Consider the following 18551-nt stretch of genomic DNA (forward strand, 5'->3'; position numbering starts at 1 on the left):
TACTTGATTTCGGGGTAATCAAATTGGATTTAAGAAACAGTCACTGTCATAATCGTACTCGTTCATTATTTTAAAACATTCCACTCTTGAACGCGCACTCATTTCGAACCTAGAAAAAAAACCGCGCGAACGTTCACTACAAAACAGGTCAAAACCTGCACCTGAAAAACCGAAATGTAAGTATAGTTCCGCCAGCTTAATATTCGACAGCCGAATACCGAATATTCGGCCGATAGTCAAGCCCTCAGGCCGAACATCCGGTATCCGGCCAAACAACTATCCGTTGCATCTCTAATATTCTGGACTAGCAATGATATTGTAGAAAATTGTCTTAGTGTAAGAAAAAATCATGCTTCAAAGACTTGATGTAGATGGCACTGTACGTCTCTATGTGGTATATAAGGGTCTCCCCACACCTACCGACGCGGAATCGGCAAAAGCCGATGGAAAGAACTTTATTGTCTACGCAACAAGAACGAAAGACGTCGTCAGGCGTCGACGGTGTCTTCGCTCTTCCGCGTCGTGGAAAAACCTTAAAGGCTCCGTCACACAGGCGCGATTAGCGGACGGCGCGTGAGCGGGGCGCGCCTCTTTTACATATAAAACGCTCACGCCGCGCTCACGCCCCGCCCGAAAACGCGCCTGTGTGACGGAACCTTAATACCGATGTAGTGCATAAATGTTTTCCTTCGTATTTTTTCGGAAACGTTCGTATTTGTCATGCTACTTCAATCAACCTACTTTTTCTACCGAGACTGACTGAAATAGCAAGACACGTTCGTACGTTTCCGTGAAAATACGAAGGAAAATAATTATGCACTACATATGTACCTACTGTCCTCTTAGTACTGATTTATCACATTTGAGCTGTTTTTGTCTTAACGCAAGACAATCCAGTCACAACAACACATGGCGCCTTACAGTGCCATCTAGAGTGGGACCACGGGGAACATAGGGATATAAGTACTTATCAATTTTCACTGCCTGCGGGCGCAGCATGGTTCCATTTTTATCGCCTGTCACTATGCCCGTCACTTACATACTTGTTAGTACGCGACAGGCATAGTGACAAGCGATAAAAATGCGACCGTGCTAGGGCAGGTTTGTGCAAAGTTAGCGTGGTCAAAGTCTTCATTTGTTAAAATGGCGGCATAATATTTTTCTTATACTTTACAACTGTTCTACAAACAATGGTGTTAGTAATAATGCCTTTGTCTCTAGGTGCTCTTGGTCACGCTGCGTACAGCGTCACACACGGGAAGCATAGAGTAATTTGTGACGTTATCTATGAAAAGGGACCTTATTGTCGATGGCGCTTACGCCATTATTAACGATGCTCCGATATAAATACAATGCCGCGCGACGCTGTGCGGCGTAAGCGCCATCGACAATAAGGTCCCTTTTCGTAGATAATGCCCCATATAAGTAAAAATGAGTGGTAACTCCATACATCAGTTTTCTTACCAAAACGCGCGTTATTTCGTAGTCGACATCTAACGTCAAGTAGTGGAACTATCAGTACCGCTACTTGACACCAGATGGCACACTTGTCGCTACTGACGAAAAATGTACTGCTAAAACAATTTACAACTAATATTAGAAGCAGAAGGAGTTGAAAATGGAGTTTCGATTAATCCGGTTATAATATTAGCTGAAAATTGTTGAGCATTACGGCTCCGCCACGACATCACGCGACTGGCGACGGCGGCAGCGACAACCATAGGTGGGAACGAAAGGTCCGATCGCTGTGTCTCGCTCCAACCTATGATTATCGTTGCCGCCGTCGCAAGTCGCTCAATGTCGTGGCCAAACCGTTAGTTTTTGTTCGCCGCGACATCTATTGTCGACTAGCAGTACTGATATTCTGCTACTTGACGCTAGATGTCGACTACGAAATAACGCGTGTTTTGGTAAGAAAACTGATGTATGGAGTTATATTACTCTATGCGGGAAGTTAGCAAAATGTCTTTGAAACGTGACGCTATAAGCAGCGTGAGACATTAAACGTATTCGCCGCGCATGCGTCCAGTTAGCGGCCTTAGCCTGACCGCACACGCACGGAATTTTCCGTACGGAATGACATGTGCAAGCGAGACAGCGCTATGCATTTGTAGAGCGACGTCCCGTTCCCACCTGTCAGTCCGGAAACCGAATGAAAATTTCGAACGTCTGCGGCCAAGCTTAAAGTCCGCAGCCAGCTCGGCCGAATTCCACCTTCCCATACAAACGGAGTTTCGTTCTCATTATAAAACTACGTGGTGGATTGTAATGAAACTGCACACACAATGACATGAGGTATATGGTAATTCGCCAGTAACTGGCCGGTTTTAGTAACTGGCCGCCCTAAACTAAAAATGTATTCTATTCACCTATAAACAGAATTCATTTTAGTATAAGGTTTCCATAACTGGCCACCTTATACTAAAATAAATTCTATTTATAGGTAAACAGAATTAATTTTTAATTTCGGGCCAGTTACTAAAAGTGGCCAGTTACTGGCGAGTTACCCTATCTAGTCCTGTAATAGGTACATAGCTCCAACTTATCAATAAAATAAACGAAATAGAGCAAAAACAAGTTTTGTATGAACTTAAATTCGCTGTATTTTTTTAACGATGGTATCTGAAGCTACATAAGCTAATTACGCATAGATATCATTTCAGCCTATATACGTCCCACTGCTGGGCACAGGCCTCCTCTCATGCGCGAGAGGGCTTGGGCTATAGTCCCCACGCTAGCCCAATGCGGATTGGGGACTTCACATACACCTTTGAATTTCTTCGCAGATGTATGCAGGTTTCCTCACGATGTTTTCCTTCACCGAAAAGCTAGTGGTAAATATCAAATGATATTTCGTACATAAGTTTCGAAAAACTCATTGGCATAGATATACCTTATCCTATTGTAAGTACAAAGTTTCAGAGCAGTCTGGCCATAAAATGGGGCATTATCTATGAAAAGGGACCTTATTGTCGATGGCGCTTACGCCGCACAGCGTCGTATTTATATCGGACCATCGTTAATAATGGCGTAAGCGCCATCGACAATAAGATCCCTTTTCATAGATAACGTCACAAATGAGAGCGTAACTAAGTTTGTTTGGAGAACCGAGCTTGCTGCGGACTCTTAACCACTTTATAAGACTTGAGAAATGTGTTCGGGCCGAAACCTTTGTAATCTTAATTTATAATTATAATTAGGGTGTTTTTGTTAGATGTATGGCTCTTTTTGACGGTGCCTCGTGTCTGGTACGCAGGCGTGTGTGTAGCAGCGACCGGCAACATGTTATATCGAGTTAGCACATTCAGGGCCAAGAACCCGACTGTCGGGTACACTGTTCGTAGCGACTACGCGCTCCATACGGCGAAACCGTGGCTACGCGCTACGAGCGTAACCCGTAGCACTTAGTGGCAATGAATGTGTTAGGGAACAAATCAAATTATTTTATGAAATATTTTTTGATATGATTTTTTAAAGTAGTCACACTACTATAAATAAATTATAAACTGAAACAGATATCATACACTAAAGAAAAAGTTACCAAAAGGTGAAAAGTGAGTGAATTTTAAAACTTTACGGGCCTGCTTTAGTTAAAATTTTATCCCTTTCTTACAAATACGTGAGTCAAAATGACAGATAAAGACAAACGGTTATTAGCGGTTGTACGTTGTTTCATATACTACATTTTCGTAGAATTGCGCTTCATAGAAAATGTTTCTCATATTATCATTTCATAGAATTATCAACTTCCAGTGCACTTACCTTGTAGAAGATGTACTTGTAGATTTTTTATAGTTCAGAAAATTAATGTTTCGAAATTCATGTCATAAAATTTCAGGTCATATATTATTATTCCTTATAATATTAAGTTTATATAAAACTTGTTTCCAAGCCTGCATATTCATAGAATTTTGTTTCACATTTTATTAAACTTAATATTTTCATTTCATAGAAGGCTCAGTAACTCAATACTTTGTCAAAAATTTAATCATAGATCTTTGTAACCTAACCTAACCTACTTTTCTGGCAACAGTTTGTTTCCGCAGGGGTCGCAGTTCTAACCTAACCTAACCTACTTTTCTAGCAACAGTTTGTTTCTGCGGGGGTCGCAGTTCTAACCTAACCTAATCTACTTTTCTGGCAACAGTTTGTTTTCGCAGGGATCGCAGTTCTTACCTAAGCTAACCTACTTTTCTAGCAACAGTTTGTTTCTGCGGGGGTCGCAGTTCTAACCTAACCTAACCTACTTTTCTGGCAACAGTTTGTTTCTGCGGGGGTCGCAGTTCTAACCTAACCTACTTTTCTGGCAACAGTTTGTTTCTACAGGGGTCGCAGTTCTACCCTAACCTAACCTACTTTTCTGGCAACAGTTTTTTTTCTGCGGGGTCGCAGTTCTAACCTAACCTACTTTTCTGACAACAGTTTGTTTCTGCGGGGGTCGCAGTTCTAATATTACAATTCTTTGCATTGAATTTCTTTTCAATAAATTTAAATGAAGTGCATAAGTTCTGAAATAATAATATTTGAAAAGAAAATACTCGAACTAAATATTATATTAAACAGTTCCTATGAAACAGCAATCTATGAATTCTGTGTCTACGAAACAAGAGTACACGAAACATAACTCTGCTGTTCGATAAGTTTCTAAATTTAAAAAGTTTGACAGTAATATACATTGAACTGAATTTCTGTGAAATATGTTTCAACCAAGTAAATAGTCTATGAAACAATAATATTGGAACTGAAAATAGAACCAAATAATATATGAAATAATTTCTATGAAACGACATTCTATGAAATTTCTGTCTGTGAAATAGGGTGACACCGTTATTAGCTAATTTAAATTTGTAGCGCGTTTATGAATAAGGGGGTTATTCTTAAGTGTATGATATCTATTTCAGTTTATGTTAGATCTAATTATGTGCCAAAGTGTGACCGTGGTCAAGCGTCTACACACTCGAGATAAATGAAAACTGATCAGTTCGTATGGTATTGGCACAAAAAGTGCCCTGTTTTAATTTATCCTGAGTGTATAATGTATATGTATAATTTTTGCCAGCCTTACAAAAATATTTTAGTTGAGATGTTAAAATGTCCGACGAAAGATAATTTTATTGTATAATGTTGTTATTCCATAGGACAGGAAAGTAGAGAAAATCGTATTTAGAGAAACAAATATAAAGACTGCTAATGTCCCTCTAAAAGCTGTAACACACTGGCGTACCGGACCGCGACCTTGGTCCGGTCATCATAACTCTTCTCGCTCTCGCCAGGGGTACGAAACTCCTGACTTCGGCCAAACTCGGCTCCGCTCGGCTCAGCATTGCTCCGAGCAATTATTAGGGTAGGGTTCCTTTGCGTGCACGACGGCACAGATAAGATAATGGGTTGAATTTTGACAACCCTAAATAGCCGAAAGGGATAGTGCCATATATTAGAAAGGGACAGCATGATTCGACCCTGAACCGCTGTCAAACTTCGGTTTTGTAGGAAGTTTCCTTTCTGTACGGTAGTACTATTATTTATTCTGTGCTCTCGCCTTATAGCTGCGTCCTTGACGGACGTACGGCGGGCCTTCCACACCTTCACACGATCTAACAGGCCTCGAGCGGACCAAGGTAGCCGTCCGGTACGCCAGTCTGTTATAGCTTTAACACTAATCTGAAGGATATTTCCACATTGTCTCTATTTTTAATTTGTCCCTAGATTTAATCAAATATGGAACAAATAATAATAGGTTTTTTTTTTCATGCGGGAAAATTGGTAATGAGAAATAATAAGATCCGGTCGCTGAATTTATGTTATTGGAATTATGGAATGAAATGCATTTTTTAACAAATAAGATTGATTTAATTTGTCGGTACTTGTAAAATATACTGTAATAATAATTGATATTTTTAGTAATCTGCTCTTTTATTTATATACCTATCACGTACATATGTATGTATAGTCAGCACCGGACAGGAGACATTTAGGGGCCCACAGATAACCGGTTCACCGGACGATATCAGCCTGTCAGTTAATCGCAAAAGGTGACAGTTCCGAACAACTGACAGGCTGATATCGTCAGGCGAACTGGTAATCTGTGGGCTCCTTTAACCGTTTTACCGCCAAAGAGGTCAAAGCCCAATCCGACCTTCCCACCACAACCTTCACGATGACGCGCTTCACCGATGGGCTGTTAAAGCCGTAACACACTACCGCACCGCACCAAGGTCGCCGTGCGGTGCGGTAGTGTTACGGTTATATAGTATAAAATAGTATCACACAACACTAGTTGTGCTGGTTCAATCGTAGCATATTACAAGTAAAATAAAGTTACACCCTTGGTGACCACAGAACAAAGAAAGCGCGGTGACCTAGGCTCGTTGCCATTTGTAATTTCTGCATTATTTGATTGCAGGTATTATAATTTAACGGTGTGTAATAAAACATACTGCATATTATAAAATATATTTATTGCTTCAATGAACACTACGTTAACGCATTCACTGCCAGGGGGCGTGGCCTAGGAACAAACTTGTATGACGGTGAACGCACATGTGCGTTGGGGGCAGTGAATGTGTTAAGTTATACTATGACTATGTAAACAGGGCATTTACTCCTAACTTAAACTACATAATCACGACCTCGTGTCAAATAAAACGTTTCCTTGTACTGAGAAATATAATAAATATTTCTTTAATAGAGTTGGACTAAGCTATGTTGGAAGCGATTTTGATATACCAGACTGTGCAAGTGTTATTTAACCTTTTAACCGCCGTAGACTGATATATAAAACATACAAAATCGGGCTCATTTCGCCGCGGTCTGATAAATAAGACAAATCTTCGTATAACTTCGTACCGCCGGCGACAGGAGCACGCTCGATGAAAAATTCTATGGCGGTTAAAAGGCGTCATTACTTCATAAAAGTTTGACGTTTAAAATAACACTTGCACAGTCTGGGCTATCAAAATCGCTGGCAAATTAGTTTGGTCTAACTCTATTAGGCTACAAAACTACTATAAACAAAATATCTACAATTTGGCAGTTTCCACTAGCTTTTTTGACAGGACATTATTAAGAATAGCTAACATTTTTTTACAGTGCATATGGTGCTATTTACCGCCCTAGTGCAGAATACGTGCCAGTCGAAAATTTAAAGGGCCATATGGACTGTAAAACGTTGTTCAATACACGTGCAAAAAGGTAATTCGCAACTCGTGTCGATTTAAAACACACCCTTCGGTCGTGTTTCCTACTTTTCGCACTTGTATCGTAATGTACTATTATCGCTGCTTGTAGAAATAGAAGGTGAATAGGTAGGAAAAGTCCTTAGCTCTAGACAGTGGACTACAGCCCTTGTAGTAACCGTTAATATGTGATATGGTTTATTACTAAAGTTATGTATATACTGATGTAAAAGGTATATTGTCTGTGTGTATGATGTATGTGTACGGCTTTGTGGTATATCAGTAATTTAACGCAAAATATGAACCAACGAAAATTGACATTCAGTCTTCGCAATAGCCAATAACTGAGCACGTGTAATAATGTTGTAGAGTCGGACCAAGCCAACTCTGCATGGCATTTGTAATGACCTAATGACAGTGTGACAATGTCATCATTAATGTCAAATTTCTATGAAAATATGACAACTCCATCACTGTTCTGTCCAAATTGGTGCAAAGTTAGTTTAGATGGACTCTATGTAAATAGGCACAGAATAGTCTTGATTAAATAACTGTTGTAATATAATATTGTAGTGACGGTATTACCCCTATTTTGTGATACTGTCGCTGTTATTGCACAAAAAGACTCTACGAACGGCTCTGTCTTATGGCATCTTTCTATTGTATAATATAAAAACCGATTCCAAGTAAAATGGTGTATCAAAAAGTGTTTAAACTAGTTTCCTGATCATGATCAGTGGTGTAAGCATACGGTAGAGTAGAAATTTACTGAGATGATTTTTTCGGCTCGGGCCCTAATCTGCTAAACAAATTTCTTTTATGCAAAGCCGTCTTCGGCAAGTGCCAAAGTAACAATGTTGTTTAAAAAGCAACTATTGCGTGATAAAGGTTGAAATTTATGTAACAGCTCATTCCGAGGACAATAATTACATTCGACCACACGTATTTGTGACGTTCCACGGCAAAGGGTACCGTATGGCGGCTGGCGCTTACGTCGCATAGTGCCGCAATAATATTGGAGCGGCGTTAGCGTTAATAATAGCGTAAGCGCCAACCGCCATAAGGTACCTTTACCAAACGTGTAACAAAACGTGTTTTCTCCGAATGGGCCTTGTCATGGATTTGAACCATATAAATAGGATAGTAAAATGCTTTGTGGGCTCCGTTCAATAATGATGGGGTTATTAGCCGTAGCCGTGATAACCACTGCATAAACGAAACAACACCTTTAGTTTTACAGATTAGGGGTTAGAGCTCAAGAAATCAACTCGGAGAATTTCAACTACAGCAGTTTGACAAAGTAGGCACGTGGGTGCCCCAGGCCCGAGATGATCGAGAGGCCGCAAGGTCGAGTCTCCATCGCTCTCCCAAGGGCTTCAATAGGGAATATTAGGCAAAGCTCTACGTAGGTGGCACCATTAGCACATACAGTAAACAAACCTCATTGACGTCATCAATGACACATCACACGTCACGTCAATCACATGGCCTACCACGAAACACGACAATCGAAACTTCGGTTTCTGCCTCTCTACCACTCTTGTTTATTCGATCGATAGAGAGGCAGATAAAGAAATCCCGATTGTCGAGTTTTGCGGTAGGCCACCTGTAAACAAACCGCCTTGGTGCTTGTCAAAAACTTGTTTAAGGCCTAGTATGTATAAGTTTACTAAACCAGTTAGTGCTGCACTCTGGCGGCAGAACATTGCAGTAATACTCCCTATTAGTATATTAAGATTCGATATGGTTTCTGATGACGATTCTAGCAACTGATCGAAATACATATAGCGATTACAATAGTCCGGGAGCCCAAGAATTTTTGTAGTTACTCGAGCGCGTTAGATTAATGTATGAATGATATCTTGCTACCCCGTGGAGTTTACCTTAACCACTTTTAGCCGTCTATGATGAGCAGTTGCTTGGTGGAGAGTTCAACAAATCGTTAATCACATTGTGGATTTGGTCATTTTAGTCCAAATTAATGCTATATTTGTGATGTTACAAAATCTGACAATTATTTGTACGCATTTCCTTAATCTGACGGAACTTGTGATCGTCAGATTAAGGAAATGTGTACAAATAATTGTCAGTTTATAAAAATTATAGCATTAACTTGGATCAAAACGACCGAATCCACAATCTACTTACCGATTTTTTTACCCTCCACAAACCCTCCGAAATTAAAAAAAAATCTGTAGACGCTTTCCTGCTCGCTAAAAAAAACTGTATAAAACCTTTTTTTCTTCCTATCATCTAATCTTTCGATTCCAAAGTCTCTACGACGCTCGAGTAACTACACATTTAGCATCGCCTCCCCGAGTACAATCATGGTTCATCATGTAGCCCTCCTGTGGCAGCCTAGTGGTGCAGCGTGTAGACGGCGGGGTGCTGCGGCGGCTGCAGGATGATGCGGTGCGCCACGCCGCCCAGGTCCGCGCCGCCCAGCCCCGACACCGCCACCGTGCCGCCGCCCAGCTGGAACACAATAACAGAGCGTTTTCACATTGTCCGATCCGACATCGGATGTAGGATCCTACCTCCGCGTAGTCAGGCCGCGGGGGCGCGCCCTCTATAGCGGTCACGCACACTACCCTCCTAAGCTAAAAGGACGTATTTTCAATGAAAATTTAATAATGGAAATACCGCTTTTAGGGCAGCTGAGCACACCACAATAAACATTATGCATACATATACGAACACAAACAAATATTATCGGTCCGACAGCTGCTGACATGGGGGCTGTCCATAAATTACGTCATCGTTTTTTAACGTTTTTGACCCCCCCCCCCCCCCCCCCCTAAAATCATCCAAAAATCATGCTTCGAATGACCCCGTTTCCTGCTACGTCATGCTACCATCATCCGATGTCCAGACCCCCCCCCCCCCTAATTTGAAATGACGTAATTTATGAATAGCCCCATGGCTAAATTTATCGGAAGCGCCTTTCGGATATCGGATATCGGAAGGCGCCTATGAAAAAAACAGCTGCAGAAGAGTGACATGTGGCATCAAGTCCACCTTTTTTGCCGTCCGCTGTTTTTAGTAATAATCATTTATAAAATTAATAAATATGTAAATACAGAAAAACACATGTCTTACATTTTAGTTCCATCCGACACCCGATACCGGATCGGGCAATGTTGAAATTGCTGAAACGCTCTCAGGTGTCTGATAAATTGATTGAGAGAGGGCACCAAAAAAGACGGGCGTACCGGCGTACCCCCTGCATAGAAATTTGTATGCAACGGTGTTAAGCTAAGGGTTCATCCACATATTACGTAACAGCAACAGGGGGAAGGGCGAGAGGGTCATGCCAAGTGTGATAGTACGTATTTAATACCTATCTCTATCCTATGAAAAAATTTGACAAGAGAACAGTCTAAAAAATCGAAATTTTATGTGATGTAATCAATGGATGACCCCTAATAAGTATTGGTGAGTGCACCTGCAGTATGTTGGGCAGCATGGTCTGACAGCTGGACGTGGCCACGTGCAGTTGCTGTTGCTGCACCTGTTGCACGCCCACCGCCTGCAACGAAATAAATCATTATATAAGTATGAAATTACGCTTTTTGCACTGAAAACTAATTTAAGTAAGTGACGGTGCAAAGTTTTGTTCAGAAGTAATAGTAATACTTTACGTGCCGTCGAAAATTTAAAGGGCCATATGTACTGTAAACCGTTGTACGTTACACGTGCGAATAGGTGGGGGTTTTCAGAAAAATTGGTACCATTTACTTTTAATCGAAAAACGCATTAACTTTTGGGTTATTTAGACTCAAAATCAAGAGTACTATTGAATTAGACAAAGAAAAAGTGTCCCCAGTTTTTCATAAAATTTTTGGGTGTCAGTTTTGTAACGGTCCATACAAAATGTATGTGAAAATGCGTTACAAAGCTGACATTTTTTTTGGGACACATTTTTTTCTTTTTAAATCGATAGTCCTCGTGATTCTGAGTGGAAATAAGTCAAAATAACCCAAAAGTTTATGGATTTAGGAAAAAAAGTAAATGGTACACTTTTAAGTGAAAATGCCCAGGTAGAGATGTAGTTCATAGTCATTTTCCATCGTGTTTTCACGGAAACGTACGAACGTGTCTTGCTATTTCAGTCAATCTCGGTACAAAAAGTACTGACGCTGACTGACTGAAGTAGCATGACAAATACGAACATCTCCGAGAAAGTACGATGGAAAACAATTATGCGCTACATCTGTAATTCGCATCTCGTGTCGTAATGTACTATTTTGATCTTCTTTATTAGAGAAATAATCCATAATTCATATATATTACATAATTCATATATTTATTGCATCCATGGTAAGTACACAGGTGTTACATAGGTAATAGTCGTTTCACATGGCCCTGATGGGGCACGGTAATATTCTTAAATCTAAGGATTGAGTTTCCAGGGTCACTGTCTAGCTTAACATAGTCACAGAATAAGTAATAGTATTATCATACAGAACGGCCACGCACCGCCCCGCCCCGACTCGCATTACCTCGCCCCGCGACCGGCCGCGACATGAATCTGGCGGACTTCTGGCGTCCTCTCAGTAAAGCGACTCACCCACACATACACAATGACGCGTGTACAGACGTGCCGCGCACACATATAAACACAAATGATTTTTGATGTATGGCGTGTCCGCCCTGTGACATTGTATTAAATGAAAGTTGCACTTACATGGATCTGTATCGGTTGGTGCTGGGGATGTATCTGTATGGTCTGCACCTGCAGTTGCGGCTGTTGCTGTAACACATTTTAGGTTGGTATTCCTGTCCAATTTCTTGGTCCAATCTGCATTGCGTCTCACTCTCTCACTAATCAAAATGTGAGACGCAAATATACATTGGACAGGTGGAATACCACCCTTAGAACCGTCAAAACGATTTGCCAATATGGGTATTTATATGAAAACTGCACAAGTGACGTCACGGTCAAGTCACCTACTTTTTTTAGTTATATCCGATTTATTAAATTCAAAATTGTGTCAAAAATAACTGCTGTCTTCGTCCTCTCGAACATTATTTACATGATAAAATTAAGGGCTAAGCAGTACGTATTTTTATTACTCCATAAATATGTAAAATGCGTACCGTGTTAACGTGTTGCTGCGTTTGTTGCAACTGCAACGATTGCACTGACGATATCACAGGGTACGGGGAGTGTCCAGCCTGTAAACAACGAGAAATAAAATCATTCGTTAACACAGTTTTAGTGCATAATTATTTTCCATCGTATTTTCACGGAAACGTACGAACGGGTCTTGCTATTTCAGTCAGTCTCGGTACAAAAAGTACTGGGGTTGACTGAAGTAGCATGACAAAATAAGAACGTTTCTGTGCAAGTATGACGGAAATTAATGCACTAGGTACATCTGTACTTGATGTGAGTGCAGAACTTAAGTTTAACTTTCTCTTTAGTTGGCGGCACACAGAATGAGCCGCCTCGCGAGGAAATGCATACTATAACGCGATTGGTTGATGAGCTCGCATCACGCGCGCGATTGGTCGCAACAAGTTGCGTTAGACTGCACGATTGGCTCGAATTCGTGAGTGACACCGTTGAACTAGCACCATTCTTAGTGCCCATAAGGCCCGTCCTTACATATATGTTAATGGCGGAGACCCCTAACATATTCTGTAACCTGTATTCTTAGGTTTAATACTTTTTACTATACTTTTACTTTACCTGGACGAATGACGGCTGCTGCGGCAGCGTCAGCTGCTGCACGCCGCCGACCTGCAGCACTTGCTGCTGCAGCTGCGCGCCGACTTGCTGCACCGACACTTGCTGCTGTTGCTGGACTTGTTGTTGTTGAACTTGGATTTGTGGGATCTGTTGCACTTGTTGTTGTTGTTGCTGCTGCTGCTGTTGTTGTTGTTGTTGCTGCTGCTGCTGCTGTTGTGACTATGGAATAATAAACGTAAATGAGATCAGATGGATGATCCAAAATTATAATATTTAATGCCCTTCCTGAAAGTATCAAACCCCTGCCTCGAAGTCTATTCAAAACGCGACTACATATACATGGCAAATAAAACAGGTGTTTTATTCTTTAAATGAGTTCCTCCAAATGTAGTAATATTAATTAGACACCACCTACGTATAGCTTTAAGTTAACATTTGCATACTTAACCAGCAAAATATGTCACTGTACGGGAAAATCTTATGCAAATAAAATAATTTTATTTATTTAGTAATCGTTGCGCATTTTTAAAAGCTATTTCCATATTTTAGGTTTCATGGAAAAACTGTTACAAATTTTATATCCCGATCCGAATTAATCCCGATGTCTGGAGAAAATTCGTCAGGTGACAAGCAAAACTCACTAATTACTAAAAAAAAAATAATTAAAAATCAACCTTATTTAGGTATTAATATGGTTCACTGTGGCTATTAACTTGTGGTAGTAATTAGTGAGCTTTGCTTGTCACCTGACGAAATATAAGTACTCACCTGTACGTGAGTAGCCATGTGTTTCTTCAAACTGTGCAGATACATGTACGTCTTCACGCAGATTCCGCACTTGTATCGTCGCTGCGCCTGCGGCACTTCTATTTCGATCTGCTCTTGAACCTGTACCATTTAATAGATAAGGGTTATCCATCTGTCTAATATCTTGGTCCAATGTCATTGCGCCTCACTCTCTCATTAAGCAAAATGTGAGACAAAATACACATTGGACAGATGGAATACCATCCTAAGTCATGTTTGAACGGACTTGACAGTGACATGAAGGGGTGTCAACGCAAAAATTCCATAAACGTCGAAATTCTTACGAAAGTATGACCAAAGATACATTGATTAAGGCCCACTTGCACCATCCCACTAACCCGGGGTTAAGCGGTTAAACCGTTAACCTAGTGTCAAATTGTACCGGAAACCATGTTAACTCCAGGTTTAACCGGTTAACCCCGGGTAAGTGGAATGGTGCAAGTGGGCCTAAGATGTGTAAAATCTAACTCAATTTCGTGCTTCGTATTTGACAAGTAAACGAGATGGCGCTGTACATCTCCGTACATTTTACGGAGTTAAAGTTGACGTTTGACAATTCAATGATCGCAAAACATATAGCGCAGTACAGCGCCATCTGTTTTGGGTGTCAACCTAAGGGGCACGTTTTTTTCTTAGAATTTACCTCTCTATTACAATCAGTTCTCTTTGGTACCTATTACCTACGTTTGTGGTGGCCCTGTAACACTTTGTCGCTGCCAAGTCTAATGTACGTGTGTAGGAATTGAACTGTTTTGGTGCCGCTTTCACACTCTGTCACCAGCCATACTTTATTTACTTCTAAATAGTTGTACAGTCACCTGCAATAATATATATGTTACTCTTCGAAGGCCGCAAAAATATCTGACACGATCTTATTTGTACAGCCATTAGAGCGTGTCACATATTTTTGCGGTCTTCGAAGAGTAACATATTATTGCAGGTGACTGTACATACAGCCGAATATGGGCGTGTATAGGTACAGTCACCTGCAATAATATGTTACTCTTCGAAGGCCGCAAAAATATGTGACACGCTCTTATGGCTCTACAAATAAGATCGTGTCAGGTATTTTTGCGGCTTTCGTTGTGTCATATATTAGTGCAGGTGACTGTACATATATATATACTTAATATAATGTTTAAGAACAAACAAGAAGAAGAAGAAGAAGTGGAAGTGGGAGTTGGAAGGGATAGACCTCGGCGGACTTACTCTGATCAGATCGGGGAAGTTCTGAAGAAAGGCCAGGTCAAGAGCACCCTAAACCGGCGAGGGTGTATGAGGAATGTTATGGAATGAAAGTGAAGGAAGCGAAAGAGGTATGTCAGGATCGTAGCAAGTGGAAATCCGTGGTCTCTGCCTACCCCTCCGGGAAATAGGCGTGATTATATTATGTATGTATGTATGTATAATGTTTAATATAAACACTTAAAAATATTAATTAATTCATACTAACGTCGGACTGAGGACTCTCCTGCTCTTCCCCTGTTTGGCTGTCTTCCTCCTCCCCCTTATCTATTTCCGTGGACTCTGAAGAATCTTCGGGCTTAACTTCGTGTGTTTTTAGATGCTTCTTGTACGAACCGGACTCCATAAAGCCTGCAAATTGTTTTCATTAGTATGGTTTCGGAATCTAACTTCAAAAACCACTTTAAACGGTGTATTCCCATTTTCCCAGGCACAGATGGGAATAGGTGCTGCATATAAATCATTCCCATTTGTTATATGGGGCGGAGACAAATGGGAATACACACTTTAAACCTAGGTTTAGGAGATAGCTTTTTTCGAAGTTTAAATATACTAATCTGTACACTCATCGTTGCAATTTCATGTATGTATCTATCGTACTAACCTCGACCACAAACGTTGCAGCTATATTTCCGTTCGCCAGTGTGATGCCGCCTGTGTACCGCGAGGTACGACGCCGAGCTGAAGCGAGCCGAGCAGAGCGTGCAGCCGAAGAGTTTCTCCCCTGTGTGTTTGCTGGAGTGCACGCGGAGCTCCGCGCGCGACGTGCAGCCCTTGAAACACACTGGGCACACGAACCTGAAAATAAATAGCAAATGCGTTCACACATGGAGAAATCAGTAGTTTATAAAAATAAAGATTTGCTCTACATGGCCAAAAAACAAATTAAAAGTTCGTTCAACTATGTACTTCAAAAATCAACATTTTTTTTCCAAAACCTAAATGATATGATAAGAATGAGGCAAATAAAGTAGATTTTAAAATAAAAATGAATATGATTCATTCGCTTATACATATTAGTGGCACATAACTGATGACGCCGGCTTCCGACCAAACTAATCAAACATAAAACATACTCTAGCTTCATAAGTATCCTGGTTACAGAACAAGAAATTGTAACTGAACCCCATGTTGCTATAGCATCCAACTTGAACCTTATGATTACACATCGGTAACTCGTGGCATTTAGGTAGCACTTAAAAGATTAGTGATGAGCACACATCGGTAACCCGTGGCACTTGACAGTTTCTAACAGACTAGTGATGTGACAATGTTCTTCCTATACGAGTCGAGAAAAAGAAACCACTAAAAAAAGGAATTAATTATACAAATCTTTTAAGTGCCTACCTACCTAAATACCTACCTAAATGCCACGAGTTACCGATGTGTACTTATGATAGATAAAACGTTTATTTGTCATTACTGACCTCTTGTTGCCCGTGTGTGTGACCATGTGGTTGTTCCTGGCCGAAGAGGTGGTAAACCGAGCTGCGCAGAGCTTGCAGCTGTAAGGTTTTTCACCAGTGTGCGTACGCCGGTGGTAGATCAGCGCGGACTGTTGGGCGAAGCGGCGTTCGCAGTATTGGCATTCGAATGGTCGTTCACCTGATAACACATAATTTGAATTTAGTTGAGTTTCAACAAGCTCAGGTTCGGAACAGCGTCCTATAATATAATTATATCTATTTATTAGGGTTCCGTACCTCAAAAGGAAAAAAAAGGAACCCTTATAAGATCACTCGTGCGTCTGTCTGTCTGTCCGACCATTCCCCCCCCCCCCCCCCTTTATCTCTGAAACTACTGGGTCTAAAATTTTGAAAAAAATACACAAAACAGTACTTTACCTATAGATGACAGGAAAACCTATTAGAAATGTGCAGTCAAGCGTGAGTCGGACTTATGTACGGAACCCTTGGAACGCGAGTCCGACTCGCACTTGACCGGTTTTTTTTTATAACTGTACTCATTAACTTTTTTTTAACTTTCTCTAATAAGATCACCTACAACAGTGATAAGAATGTGATATGGAATTGTAATAGTCTTTACTCAGACTCAGATACGGTCACAGGAGTTCATGGCATTTTTTTTTGTCAGGAGTTAAGTAATACATACATATTTAAATTTAGAATAAGTTAAATTAAGTGTGAAATTGAGAAAAGACATCCTATTAAGATAAGTTCCAAACACAAAAATGCGGGAGTCGAGAATTATGTGATTGGCTAAGTAATATAATATGTCACTTACCAGTATGAACCCTCATGTGCGCATTAAGCTTGGACACTTCGTAGAAGGCTTTGTTACACACATTGCACACGTGGTTACGGATGCCTCTGTGTTTCTTCATGTGTTGGCAGAGCGTTTTGTCAGTAGTTTTATACATTAAGAGCGTTATAGGATCTCTAGCTTACCAGTATGAACCCTCATGTGCGCATTAGGCTTGGACACTTCGTAGAAGGCTTTGTTACACACATTGCACACGTGGTTACGGATGCCCCTGTGTTTCTTCATGTGTTGGCAGAACGTCGATCAGTAGTTTTGTTATATTCTGAGCGCTATATCTATAGGATCTCTAGCTTACCTAGCTCTAGGTGAGTGTGTACAGCCGACATTACGTACCAGTATGAACCCTCATGTGCGCATTAAGCTTGGACACCTCTTAGAAGGCCTTGTTGCACACATTGCACACGTGATTACGGATGCCTCTGTGTTTCTTCATATGTTGGCAGAGCTTTATACATTAAGAGCGTTATAGGATCTTTAGCTTACCAGTATGAACCCTCATGTGCGCGTTAAGCTTGGACACCTCGTAGAAGGCCTTGTTGCACACATTGCACACATGGTTACGAATGCCTCTGTGTTTCTTCATGTGTTGGCAGAGCGTTTTATACATTAAGATCGTTATAGGATCTCTTGCTTACCAGTATGAACCCTCATGTGCGCATTAAGCTTGGACACTTCGTAGAAGGCTTTATTGCACACATTGCATACGTGGTTACGGATGCCTCTGTGTTTCTTCATGTGTTGGCAGAGCGTGGAGTGGCGGCGGAAGGTCTTGTTGCATTCGGAGCACTTTAGGGGCTTCTCGCCGGTGTGGAGACGGAAATGTACCTGAGAAGAATTGTATGTATCATCATCATCATCAGGCTATAGTAGTCCACTGCTGGACATAGCTCTCCCCTAAAGAGTGCCATAGCGCCCTGTCTTCAGCTTGCCGCATCCAGCACTGCCTGCAGTCTTTCGCAGATCGTCATCCCACCGATCGAGAAGAATATGCTTTTTTTTTTAAATATATAAGTAGACAAGTTTTTATCGCCGACTGTTTTGAAGCAGGTATATCGTCAGGTGACAACCGAAGGCCTATTGTATAATAAAATACAAGCTAATCCTATTAGTGATTTTACACATAAAATCACTAATAAATAGTAATTAGCTTTGTATTTTATTATGCAATAGGCCCCAAATCTCACAAATGACCCTATTTTTTTACATATTTCATAACCATTTATTTACAAACAATATATATACAGTGGTATTACTTTATTTTGGTACTAGCACTGTTCACTATGGCTCTTAACGCATTCACTGCCAGGGGGCGTGGCCTAGGAACAAACTTGTATGGCGGTGAACGC

At 40.9% G+C, this 18551-nt stretch overlaps 1 protein-coding gene across 6 annotated transcripts; it reads right to left on the reverse strand.

The window, feature by feature from the left end:
- Positions 1-9500: 9500 nt before the first annotated feature.
- Positions 9501-17797, reverse strand: LOC134800031 (oocyte zinc finger protein XlCOF8.4-like). 6 transcript variants are annotated; one of them, XM_063772472.1, is made up of 11 exons: positions 17726-17797; positions 17539-17575; positions 16350-16527; positions 15527-15720; positions 15131-15273; positions 13639-13758; positions 12871-13089; positions 12276-12353; positions 11863-11928; positions 10621-10704; positions 9502-9650 (listed from the first exon to the last, which is right to left on the reverse strand). In XM_063772472.1, the coding sequence occupies exons 1-11, from the start codon at positions 17786-17788 to the stop codon at positions 9534-9536; spliced, it is 1299 nt and encodes a 432-aa protein (XP_063628542.1). In that variant the 5' UTR covers positions 17789-17797; the 3' UTR covers positions 9502-9533. The 6 variants fall into 6 exon arrangements, with proteins under 6 accessions (XP_063628541.1, XP_063628540.1, XP_063628539.1 ...); XM_063772471.1 differs by lacking the exons at positions 17539-17575; positions 17726-17797 and adding an exon at positions 17167-17439 and having other exon boundaries at positions 9501-9650; positions 12871-13068; XM_063772470.1 differs by lacking the exons at positions 17539-17575; positions 17726-17797 and adding an exon at positions 17167-17439 and having other exon boundaries at positions 9501-9650; positions 12871-13074.
- Positions 17798-18551: the final 754 nt, after the last annotated feature.

The sequence above is a fragment of the Cydia splendana genome, chromosome 19, assembly GCF_910591565.1.
Source record: "Cydia splendana chromosome 19, ilCydSple1.2, whole genome shotgun sequence".
In the NCBI taxonomy this organism is placed as follows: domain Eukaryota; kingdom Metazoa; phylum Arthropoda; class Insecta; order Lepidoptera; family Tortricidae; genus Cydia; species Cydia splendana.

Coding starts and splice junctions, on each gene's coding strand:
- LOC134800031 (XM_063772466.1), bottom strand. CDS start 17,302: ATGTATAAAACTACTGACAAAACGCTCTGCCAACACATGAAGAAACAC. Junction 12,354..12,870: donor AGCAGCCGTCATTCGTCCAG/GTAAAGTAAAAG, acceptor CGTTGTTTACAG/GCTGGACACTCCCCGTACCC. Junction 10,705..11,862: donor ACCAACCGATACAGATCCAT/GTAAGTGCAACT, acceptor ATTTCGTTGCAG/GCGGTGGGCGTGCAACAGGT.